The following is a 13264-nucleotide window of genomic DNA, read 5'->3' on the forward strand; positions in this document are numbered from 1 at the left end:
AATTTAATGGCATTTTTTTTACATATGTTATGAGAAATTATGTAACTATAGCCTCGTATTAGAATGCTTACTTTGTGCATGTAGCTCTAGGAAATTTAAATGGCGTTAATTTATTCAGTTCTCTAATCTATAGACTGATTCTGTAGACAAAATTAGATTTAGACGAACATTTTTACATCACGGTAAAAAAAAATATTTTTATGTTATTAGCGATTTAAGATGTTTAACAATATTTTGTATTGGAATTATAATTGACCAAATAGTGATTGTGGGGTTTTATAAAGTTTAAATAAAGTATGACTATTGTGACAAAGTTTAATGGGTTAACTTAGAAGTTGTTTTAGTGTTACAGGTGAACCTCACACGGGCTCGGCTGTATCATAAGTGTAAAACAATTAAATTATTCAAGACTCCTTAGCTCTATGGTATTTCCACCTCTTAGCCATGTCAAGTCACAGGTTCAATCCTGACACTATATTTTACTAATATCGTGCTTACATCTAACACAATTTTTAAGCTTCATTAGAAGAGAAAAAAAATTGTATTTATTTGAAAATTTGAACAACTAGGTTGTATTTTTCAATAGAGTGAACTTAAAATGGTGTTAACAATATTAAAAATATTTAATAATTTAATATTGTTAAAACACCATTCAATATGACAAGTCAATTTACTTTTAATTCTCACAATTTGCATCCTCTCAGTAACAGATTCCTTTATTATTAAGATGTTTAATTTTACTTGTTATATTGTCACTGCGTTAAAACATTTATTTAAACTTTATAAGTCACTGTAGCCGAGTAGAAAAAAAAAAACGATTTTGTAATTTTCTAGCCAAAGCATACGATAAAAATTAAATTTTAAACTCGTGTAGTGTCAAACTGTATTGGTCTAATATTTTACTGTTAATTAAGATTATGAAAAATAATATAGTTAGTAGCTTCAGATATGATTGTGTTCTTCGTTTGAATGATATATTATATGCTATTATATGTTATGTTTTTTTTTGAATCAGATGTCACAATTATTTTTAACTTTACAAGTTAGCCCTCTCTGTAGAAACATATTGTACTTATAATAATGTTATTATAAAACCTATTTGTGTGTTCCAGTTGAAAATGTTATTTGACGCTATAAGTATAAATTATTTTAAGATTATTAGAATTATTAGCACTTAAAATTATTTCTCTACTCTCTAATGACATTCTCTGTACAAGTGACGCCATCTCTGATCATCGATCGTAATTAATATTTTTAAAATACTTCCTACAAACTTTGTGTAACCAAAGATCTTATATCTTGTATTAGACTCTATACTATAACTTTGAAACGTTGTTTGTCTTTGTAATCGGCATCATATTTTATAGTGTTTTATAATTTTTGTATGTCTGTCCTTTACTCTGCATTGTCACAAATAAACAATGTAATCTCACACAGACGTGTTTCATTTATGCCTTTATTTACAATTAAAACAGATAATCAGCTGCTTGTCTGTGTCCTTAACTCTGATTAAAATAAGATTTATTCTTTAAACTAAAAATAAAATATTCTAACAATTCCACTACTAGACAAAATAGAATTTAAGAAAAACTGCAAAATCTGTATCCAGAACAGTTAGTGGAGTTATTAAAAGCCGGGAAATAATAATTCTTACACCTTATTACACTTAATATATATAACGGAAAATTAGGACCATCGGAGTTTTTAGAAAGAGTGACGTCAGCAGTGCTGACGTCACAATTTGCATCACTTGGTTCGCTCATCACAAATAATGAAACACTTATTTAAACATAAATCTGTATTTTAAATAATAATCAGCAAATTTAAAATAAAAGCTAATTTTATTATTGTAAATAGTTAAACTAGAATCAAAATAACAAATTCTCAACTTACCAGATATAATTTGAACACAACACTGACACGTCTTGTTTGCACCGAAGCTTAAACAAAATTAACCTCGCCATCTTTATCGGCGTCTTTTTAAAGACTAGTTTTGTCCGGCGGAAATATTTTTACATTAGAAAAATCACATTAAAAATCACCAATTACTATTTGTAAATTCGAATTATAATTTTTGGACAACGATTACATAATAATATGATTTATTTGCTACAAAACATTTTAGTTGTTATGCGACTGCTATGCCAACGTTAAATTTTAAATTAATTGTCCAAAAATTATGTTTACGCAAGTAATATTCATAATAAATTGTAATATGAATTTACAGCAACATAAAACGGGTTAAAAGATCCTATTAACAATACACAATCAAATTAATCAGTAAATATTTCCTACCACGTGATTTACTTAAACAAAGTAATCGTTAAAAGACTAACTTAAAATAATTAGCTAAAACTAAAAATGCTTTTGCGCCGACATATATATTGCCCTCATTAATCAGTAAAATGTATGTATATATGTTCAGGTATTAGTTAAAAAAATTAAAATAATTGTTATGAAATTCATAATTCAAAGTGCAAAGCCTAGTAAAGGAGTCTTCACGGTGGAGTAAAAATTCATACAATGTTTGTTTTGAATATGTGTACTATAGCTATATATATTCTAAGCAGAAAAGAGTATAAATCAAAAAGCCATTCCTTGGTTTAAATCTAGACGACTTTAATAAAAAAAAATTAACCATTAGATAAGATTATTTAAATGTATATTTATTTATGGCATTTTATACTTCGTAACATTTCTTTCAACCACGACCTAAAAGTAAATAAAATAATGGTATTTTTAAATTATTTAATGTATGTTAAATCACTGTACTAATATTCATTTTTATATGTTACTGGTCATTTAACTCTTTTATTATATCTAGTTTTAATAAATTCTTTTAATAAATCTGAACTATCATTGCCATCATTTGTTAAATATTCCAGGCTAGGTCCAGCAAATACTAACATTAGCGCCGGGAGGAGGGTGAAAAAGATTACAGTTGCACCTCTCGAGCCATAGTAATAAATACACGGAATTTGTTTTTTATTAAAGTCAATGTTTATACAAAAAAGTAGTTATCGCACTTTTAGAAGTTAGTCCTCAGGTGTTACGTATAAAACAGTAGCCTAAATAGCCTTCCTTGGTATTCAAACATGCTTCATACCTAATTTAATAAAATTAATTTCAGTAGCAAACTACTGCAACGAATTTTATTTAATTTTATTTGTTGTTGCTCTTTCACGCTCTGGCGTGAACAGACAGACGGAGTTATTTTCGCATTTATAATATAAGTATAGATTTTGTTTTCCCAATTTTTTTCAAAACCTTGTTAATGTATGCAGTGAACTCAACCCTTTTGCTGTGAACACTGAGCAAGCACTTAGCCTCAGGGTCATATCTACTTTTTGACAAATCGTATTGAACTAAATTCTATACTGTGTATGTACTTTATTTTATTCGTCAATAGTATAATGTGAAGATTCAGATTAACGTTCATGAAAACAATTCTGCCAATCGAAAATATACAAATAGATAATCAGGCATTTTGGTATAATGAGATTTTTGGTGGGTTCTCTTTTGTGTTAAGCACATAGTACAAGATTCTCTATGAACAATCTCTACTTTATGTACAATTTTTAAATATCTATTCAAGCACCTACTTTGGCACTGGATACATTGCCCATATGGGCTAAACGCAGATATGAGATTAGCTTATTATTTTTCAAAATAACTTACCTGTAAGATAGCGGGTGGGGATGTGGAAATAAACACAAAGATACAATTTTATGCTGTTTATTAAAATAATATTCGTTCAACTGAACACAAGACACGGGTCCAGACCTAATAATTGAGTTTTCTAATTTGACAATTTTTTCCTACAAAAAAAATAATAACCAGCTCTTAGCAGGAGCCGCTTTGTCTTTACCATCTTAACAATAAAAACAACCTATAAAATCTATCAACATAAAAGACCTTTCAGAGGTATTAGGTATTGGATCATACCAGCGTTTAGTTAAATTTGGCACAGATTATATATAGAAAAGTTTACTGTCCACTTGTATATCCCTGGCAATCTGCTTTAGGTTCTAAGATGGTTTTGGCACGCATTCGCTCACGTCACGAAAGCAAATACAAACTCAAAATAGTTAAAAAATAAAATGTCTTCCTTTAGAACACAAAATATCAAATTCCATATAAATTCAAATATCCTTAAAACAAAATTTACGGAAAATCTAATTAATATTTAGAAAACTATAAAGTACCCATATTATTTCAGTATTGCACAAGTTCGAATTTCATGCAAAATCAAGCCATTGTTGAGCGAACGAAATCTTGTCAGATTTGTTATAAAATCGATTCATCTTGTCAGATATTCAATATATAATAAAAATAAACTATTCAGGATTCGATTTTCGAATAATTTCCTCGTTAATTTATCAATCACAAAGCACAATTTATCATTTATGAGTCACGGTTTGAAATTGCATTTAACAACGTTAAAATTCTTAATAATAACAATAAAACAACAAAAGAAGTGTTGGACAAAACAAACCATCCGAGAACATTCCGAGGGTACTAATCTTCACAATAATAATAATAAATGCAATCATTTTTTTTTTATAATAAAAAAAAAAATGTTCTAAATATTTCGCGAATTAGAAATTTATTTACAAGTTACGAGCGATGATATAATCTGGGGTCGTTATTGATAAAACTTTTAAACAATAATTTAAGATTTTCAGATACGTACGATGAAAACCTTCCATTTGTATCAGTATTCAACTAATATTTTTCATTTAAACATCTTTTTATAGCAATAATGTATGTATATGTATATGTAAGTAGAATAATACACTTATTACCTAATATGACACAGTTAGATTAGCCTAGACTTTATACATTTACACTGTGTATACACATATACAGGCCGGCGATGTACCGATAACAAATTCAACGATTTTCTATATGAAGCGACAAATTAGATAGCAATCTTAAGATAAATTTATTTCATATAATTTTAATATTGAAGAAGACCATAGTTTAATTTATAATAATCTGTTTTACATTAATTTGTATAAAATTTAAATGTCCACCGAATTAATAATAATAAAATATATATATTTTTTAGTTAATTTTCAACGTTTAAGTGATGGAATATCAGAGGAATATTTCATTTATTGATCGAAGATAGCGTGATATAGTTTACATTTCATACAAATTATATAAGAACAGATTGGATTAGTTTAGTTTGGAAGTTGCCTCCGGTACATCCCCGTGTGATACCGCTCATACAACGTGCCTACTCTAACCTACGACAGTCTAATGAGTTCCGCACAACGGAAAAACAGGTATCCCTTCCTCGTATCTTAACTTTTACTTTATACACACGCCCGACGAAGGGAATTTATAAACTAAAATCGAATTCTAACGCTACATGGAACCTTATCTGGTGCAGGCCGTCAAGAAAATTATATAAGGTTAAAAACGTCCGTAATGAGAGAGCAGGAGAGGCGAAAATCGCTCAGCGGAACATCGTCCGTACTTGGTACATGCGTTGCCATTCAAAAACAACTTAAAAGTAATCAAATTTCGAATTTAAAAAGACGTAAATCTCCACATGAGGGTGTAAAGGCACCTAACAATAAACACGGACATACCAAAATTCCATTCACAAAATGTTACCTCGTGAAACATCATTACGAAGTGATGTGATCTCAGAGCCTATTGCTTGGATGGCACGAAACGTGTGACTAGTGATGGAATTAGATCGAGTCGGCGAGGCGAGGGTCAGGCGAGGGTCAGACGTGGGTCAGACGTGCGATGACTCGTGGGGCTAATTTTGAGATCAACGATGACTGTACTGGGGTCTAACTTGGTAAGTTATTCGGTTATTATAATATACGTGAATATACATAGTTTTCTTTTCACAGAACACACTGGTTGTCGGAAATATCGGACATTCCGTTAAATAATGAGTAAATGCATTAGGCCATACGAAATTAAAATCACTCGACCCTAAGCTGTAACAATATACTGAATAGGTTGTGATTTGTCTTTTCTCATAAGAATCAATTAGAAAAGAAACATACCGCAAATGTCGATATTCCCGACGACCACGAAACCCGTGTCCATTAGCACCCGATAGAACCTCTGCAGTTATCTCTGAACCAGTTTATAAAGTTTTCAATGGTACCTTGTATTTATCACAACCAACACGAACTGTTTCCGAACCAGCCTACTAGATGGCGCTTCCACGCTTCTACAAACAAACGACAGACGTCACTACTGTACTTGAAATTTTGCTATCCACTCATAGTCCATTTCAAAATTTAAAAACCTCGTTTAACGCACTCGCATTGTATTCCATGACGATCCTAACCCAGTGTGGAGCGTCCATGGCGTGTCTCGAGTTAACATCGTCATAGAGTACAATGAGGTTCGAAATTCATAATTAGTTTAATGTTTTGTACGTTCAGGCTGGTCCGCGTTCAGTCGCGTCCGTGCGTCGGCGGGCACCGGACGTGTTCCACCGTCACTATGAGACCGATATCACTTCGTGGCCGGGCCGCGCCTGGGCCGCTCTCGGCCAGGACTGGGAGGTGAGCTGGCCCACAGACAGAGGGTTATTTGCGTCCCGGGGATTCGTGCCCACGGGGTTCCGGGGCGGGGGCGGAGGGTCGGATGCGGGGGACGCCAGCGACGACAGGGCGCTGAGGCCCCCGGGGCTGGAGGCCGAGTTAAGGGGTGTGTCGGCCTCGTCGCTCGACGCGTCCGAGAGCTCCTCGAGCTTGACGTCCTCCTCAGAGCAGGGGGACTGAGGGGTCACCATCGGAAGGGAGACGGTCCCCGCGGCAGCTGCTAGGGCTTCCATGTAGCGCACGCACTTCTTCTTCCGCCTGGAACATTAGATACAAAATGTTAGACATTGTCCGTTTAAAGAATATTCAGGAATATTGAGCATACGTTTTTCTGTTTGAGGATAAATGAAATCAACAAATATATCGTTGTTATCGATGCTATCGATGCTATCGAACGTGTGTATTATGTGAAAAACGTGTGGTCAATTTCCTTCAAAGAAAATAAAAAAATAACGACTAATTACAAGCTATGTTACAAATAACACATCAGATGTTTGTGCCCTATAAAAAAAAAAACAAAAACGAACGAAAAACATCTAAAGCTAGACCTAAAAAAAAGAACAAAAAACGACATTTCCAAATATCAACACAAATGTTAAACAAAAGACATGCTTGAAAATGTTAAAGTAATTGTATAAAGTACTAAAAACGTAGAAATACATCGAATCACTCATGCTGCTTTATCAAACGGTTTAATTCAAAAAGATTCCAAATATCTACGACAACAAAAAAAATAAAAATCTACTGAGGAATGAAAATCCTTTAAGCTTACGACATTCAGAGCAGAAAACGCAATATTTAGTTCATACAGACAATTGTATCGTTTTCTGCGGTTTGAGACATTGGCATCAATATGGTCAAAATTAATAAAAATATAGCTGTTTCTAGACCAGCTGAAGACTGGTATTTGCTACAGACAAAAACAAACACAACATTATTTGTTTAAGATGTGAACTCCATGCTTCAAGCTCACACACATACGGTGATCATATCTAGAATTCCTTACAGTAAACTTCATGAATCATCGATTTGAATTGACAAATTGCGTTAGTTTACTGTATGAACCATCATTTAAATACTAAAAGTCAAGATTAAATCTTAGTTGAGATTTGTCTCGAATGCTTTATGAAAATGGTAATGATGTTTTTTAATTTGTTTTAATTATTGCAATGTCGTCTACAGATAACGAGATGATGACACAACGAGCTTCAAGTTAACCTTCGCATTTATTTTCATATTAATCTCGATATGATCCACGCATTATCTAATCACTCTTGTAACACAAATGCCAAAGTCTCGCCTAGAAACTGACCGTGTGTCGTCCGGCGGCGGCAGGCCGGCACTAGAGGTTTACATACGTAGGCTCTTGGGGTGGGCTCCCCACCAAGCTAGCGGCCGGTAGTGGCGTCGCCGGTTCTGGTCGGAGGAGCCCTAACCCCCCCGATACCATGACGCTACTTGATTCCGGACTGATTAGCAAAATATAGAATAGGAGGAAGAAATTATATTTTTGGATGAATTTATAGCAAGTTTGTAAATAATTAAATGTTATTAAAAATTTAGAGCAGATTTTTATTTAATACAAAAAGGATGTTTGAATAGTAATTAGTCAATATTTAAAAAAGAAAAACGTCGTTATAATTGAAATCGATATTTATTAATGAAAATGAGGGGAAGAGAGTAAACAACGATAAAAATCAAGAATCAAGAAGCGTTTGGTTGAATGATCAAAACGAAAAAAGAGCGACGGAACGGAAATAGTCACCAATAGTGCCAGCGGAATCCAGCATCGATCCGTGAGAAGCGGCAATCATGAGTGGAAAAAACATTTCAATGAGTATAAATGTCTTCACGGATATCTTATAGTACGACTATTAACAATATTATTCCAAAAAAAGCGAGCGTTATTCAGAAAATGTGTCAAGATTTTTTTGAAAGCTTTCTTCGACAAATGATTGCCCTCTCTCTGTTCTCAGGTCTGTCGGAACTATTCTTCTAATGCCTATATTTTCACTACGACTTCACACTTTGTCTACTTTCAAAAAAATCTATTCCGTGTGTTTCTACATCAAACTTTTTATTTCTTTGTGAAAAGACACATTTTCTGAACTTTTCTGTGCTTCGCTTTTAACGTATGCCCTTATTCCACAGGTACGAGGTAAAGAGCACAGCGTAACAGGATATTGGATATATGTATGTGTATGTCCAAACACAAAACACAACATCTACTACAGACTTTGTCGAGTTTTATAAAACTAATTAAAATAAAATATATGTTACGACTAGGCTCTTCGTGGACTTTCCGTAAAATAAAGACATAAAGATAAGCCAAGTCTTTCCACATAGAAACAATATAAAATTGAAAATAATGACCTTTTAGAATTCTATTGCTGTTTTTTATCGGTTCATTATTGTTTGTTTGGAAAAGCAAAATAATAAAAAGAAAAATTGAAGACACCCACCTGCAAGGTTTGCACCATTGGTTCTGCTGGTCGAGACCGTACCTCGCTCGACATTTCTTCAAGTTATTTCCTGGAATTTTTTAAAAAAATCAATTAGATCTCGTTCTCGTACTGGACAAATACAAAACAAAATTGATATCGACTCATTAATTTCAAAACTGCGGGTCTTTAAGGCAAATTAAATATATTCCAAATGCAAATTAAGAGACTAAGTATAATAGTAAAATTTTCAAAATTTAAATGACGTCATAAAATTTAGCATTGAACAAATTAAAATTAAGGGACCGGAATATGACGCCATGGATTGCAGAAAGAAATTTACTAAAAAAAATAATAACGGAAGCGTTAAAACAAAATATGCTAAAAGACTAAACTACAAAGCGACATGCACCAACACCGTTAAACATGTTAGTAAACATGCAGGAACAGGAATGGATCAAATGAAAATAACAACGGAAAAAACATTGGTTTAAATAATAGCGCTCTACTCGCATAAACTTCGACAAAATAAACCTCTAACTACGCTATTGCTAGTCGAAATAAAAACAATCACAAATAAACATGACGCTCATAAGCAAATTCAAGCAGAATAGGTTCTCCGGAATCAAAATAAATATTGATGTTCATTTGGCCAGTATCATTAATAAAGAAAACAGAAGCATCGGCAGCTTTTGTTGAAATTAAAACAGTCTAGTCGAGTCCTCGGGACATGTCTCCTTCAATATTCAGGCCTGTGCCGTCAACCGTTCGCTTTGTAATAGCAGGACGTCTTCATGCATACTGGTAACTCACAGAACTCCTTCGCATACTTGCAATGTATGGAGAAGGCTGTCCCAGCCTTTACACTGAGCACATGTATACAGTCCCTGCAAAGCAATTACTCAAGTATTCAAATATTGACTGTTGAATAAAACATGCACGCTCCCCGAATACGTAGGCGGCACTTCGGAGCAGGACGGAAAGCCAAAAACCGGGACAACCTTCGAAGGAGTGCCACTTACATCAGGGATTTTTTTCATAAAATAGCATTGTAATAACAAAAGAAAAATAAATAAATGCGATATATATTAAATAAAAAATGCTCATATATGTCTACAACCTGTACCCCTTCAACCATAGACATTCGGCAATATTTCTACGTCGTTCGGTCGGTACGGATAAAGTTCAAAGCAATTGAACTCGCACATGGGAGCGTGAGCGATGCCAGGGAAGAGGGGTCGGGGGAGGGAGGTGGGGGGTCTGAGAGCGACGGACGTCTCTAGCTAATCCTTTATTAATTGACCTCATTTTTAAATGAACTGAAGCGACTATGCGCGACGAGACGTCCGTCGCTGACCATGTGCTGAATCGTGGAAATCGTGACTGATTTTCATCGTTTCGTTTATATTATATTCATTTTCCGATGAAATGTTTCAGACACGGGGAGAAGTGACGGAGACTGAGGTACGGAGGGGATAGCGAGGGTTGGCAGCGGTCGTTGCAAGGCAGTACCTCCATCGGTTGTCTCCTGTTTTCGTTTCCTCTTCTTGCCCCTTTGCGTATTTGCCCTAGACGACCAATCGGGATAGAGCTGCATGTGCAGCTGGCGCTCGCGCCGCGCCAACTCGTAATACTTGGCTTGCTCCTCACGGCCGAGCGCATGCCACTGTACCGAACACGCCGCAATATGGAAACAAAAGAGAAATGCACTTCGACGGTGGTTCGCGATCGCGCCCTAGCGTTAGTGCTAGAAAAACAGCCCGCAGTGAGCGTTCCCCTCGACAAATTTTGAACCTACGCCCCAAAAATGAGAATGGCCAATTGTGGTGTTCCTCACAGAACCTATTCTGCGGTCGGTATCGTCGCGCCTCGTCTAGACATAGATCAAACCAATATAGTTTCCGATCGGCGTACAGGGGTGTAGGGTGAGTACACGAGTACACGGTCACTCGACGACTACAGTACACAGAACACGCATAGGAGGCGAGCGACGCGGGGGGCGCAGGCAGCTCGGAGTGCGAACCCGCGCGCCCGACGCCGCTCGCCTCGCGGGCGACGGTTCCAGCCGCTTTTCTAGCACAGGCACCACCGGCCGCCGCACTAACACACTGGAGTAACACGCACACACGCACACTCACATACAGGGACACGGGTCACGGGTGCTCGTCGGCGGGAACAAGCCGGTTAGTTCGTGTTAGGAGCCCTGGACGGCGCAAGCAAGTCTCTGGAGGTTAGTGAGGAGTGCGGGCAGGTCACGGGCGAGGTAGGGGGGTGGGTAAGGGTGAAGCGAGTGTACAGAAGCGTCGACGTGACAATCCATCCCCTCGTGTCGGGTCTCGGCCTAGGGTCCAATACCTCCCAGCTCTGCGGGACCGCGGTCCTTTTTCCGCTTTTTCTTTTTGGAACCGTAACCGTAGTTGTCCCGCGCGCTCCACCCGGGGTACAGCTGCATATGAAGCTGTCTCTCTTGTCTCGCTTTCTCATAGTACTTTGCCTGCTCCTCGCGACTCAACGAATGCCACTGCGTATTTATGAGTATATTGCATTACGAACACAACGTTGCCATCGGCGACCGCGGCCGTCGATGGCCGGTCGAGCGTGCGGCCACGAGTGCGTGGAGCATCGGTTGCTACTCTTGTTAGGAACGAGATCGCGTTCCGAGAAGCGTAACGGCCCCTTCTCGGTAGCCGGCCGGGTTACGGCCAGCGATATTTGTTATTCGATACACCGAGCGTAGATGTCAGATACGGACACGATTCATTGTCTTCCAGAATGCGCGCCGAGTTTGTGTTTACTCACGACACGGATCGTTTTCCTAACAAGATTAACAATGAGCACAACGTCAATATAAAATTATATATATACATATAATTCTTAGAAACGTTTCAACTTAAAAGATCACGTCGTATACCAAAAACAATAGACAAATAAGATTCGATGACCTTGAAAAATCCTAAAGTGTAACTTTTAAATGCGGATTTCAAATCGATTCAGTAGTTTAATAAAGTTATTCTACAAATAACATTGATATAACAATCAGATGGTGTAACAGAACTATGACACATGTTAACTATCAGTGACGTCACTCACCCGTCTGCCCAGTATCTGGTTGATCGCCGCGGACTCCTTGAGCGTACACTCCGCCACTACCTTCGCCCTCATCTCCTTCATGTAGAGCATGAAGGCATTGAGGGGCTTTTTGATGTGAGGTTTCTTGTTCTGTTCCTTGTTGTTGCTGGCTGAGCTGTCAGCGGGCTTCTCGGCACTGCTGCTACTGGAGCCCTTCTCTTGCGACCTGGAATTAGTATTAACGGGGAACATGAAGACGGTGTGACGGATACACTATTAACTCGTTACAGATGAGACGTTACGTCACTGAAGTAACCTAAAAACTAATAACGCCTGTAAAAAACAAATTGGAGAAAAAGAAATCCATTTTATTGAAATATTAATATAAGTATGATTCGATTTGTTTAACGGATTCAAAGAATTATATTTATGGAACTATAGTAAAAATAAAGGAACATAAACTGTAGGTACAGTATGTTTATACGATATATAAAAATAACTGCTTGTTTTTGTTCGTATTCTGCGTTCATCATTCAGCCGACTGACTTGAACTTTTTAGTATAGTTGGTACTCGCTTGGAAAAACGCGCATTGGGGGGCGCCTCACCGATGATGGTCAAGTATTGTTAACCATCGGTAACCCATGAAGGTATCTTATATATATATATTTAGGAGGGAGGTCGCCAGAACACTGCTTGCACCCGGGTTCTTGTGAGCTTAAGATGAGGCTGGCTTTGGTATATCAAAACAAATTAAAGGTTTATATATAGTTCATATTTAATTTTATAGATAAATCAATTTTGTAATGTCTGAGAAATGGGCAATATTTTACTATGATAATATTTTTTTATATAATGATGTTAAGGGGACTACATGAGCTAAATGCAAGTATTATAACGCAAAAAAGTATATGATCCAATGCAGTAAACCAAATGAAAAAAATATATGATAATCTTCAGGATACATGCTAGTTATTTGTTATTTTGAAAACATGATGTAATTAATTTGGTACGATAGAAAAAAAATCACAAAGTTACCTCTAAAAAAATCTTTTAACAAATAATAACTATACTTATATACATTCAATAATTCTGGTTTTTTGTCAGATTATTCTACAAGCAATATACTACTTTACCTCTGTGTCACTTTTTTAGTAAAATCAATAGATTTTTTT

The 13264-nt window shown here is 36.1% G+C and overlaps 1 protein-coding gene across 5 annotated transcripts in view; it reads right to left on the reverse strand.

Moving 5' to 3' along the window:
* Window positions 1-3719: 3719 nt before the first annotated feature.
* Pan (pangolin) overlaps window positions 3720-13264 on the reverse strand; it is a 152626-nt gene continuing 143081 nt past the window's right edge. For 2 of the 5 annotated variants that reach the window (XM_026629874.2, XM_026629891.2), the window contains exons 9-12: window positions 12113-12317; window positions 11378-11543; window positions 9044-9113; window positions 3720-6839 (exon numbers count right to left, since the gene is read on the reverse strand). In XM_026629874.2, coding sequence (XP_026485659.1) covers window positions 6479-6839; window positions 9044-9113; window positions 11378-11543; window positions 12113-12317 — 802 coding nt within the window. In that variant the 3' untranslated portion in view covers window positions 3720-6478. Of the gene's footprint in view, window positions 6840-7893; window positions 8051-9043; window positions 9114-10534; window positions 10689-11377; window positions 11544-12112; window positions 12318-13264 lie in introns of all 5 variants that reach the window. The other 3 variants (XM_064219216.1, XM_064219215.1, XM_026629883.2) reach the window with 3 other exon arrangements.

This window comes from Vanessa tameamea, chromosome 26 (genome assembly GCF_037043105.1).
Source record: "Vanessa tameamea isolate UH-Manoa-2023 chromosome 26, ilVanTame1 primary haplotype, whole genome shotgun sequence".
Classification (NCBI taxonomy): Eukaryota; Metazoa; Arthropoda; class Insecta; order Lepidoptera; family Nymphalidae; genus Vanessa; species Vanessa tameamea.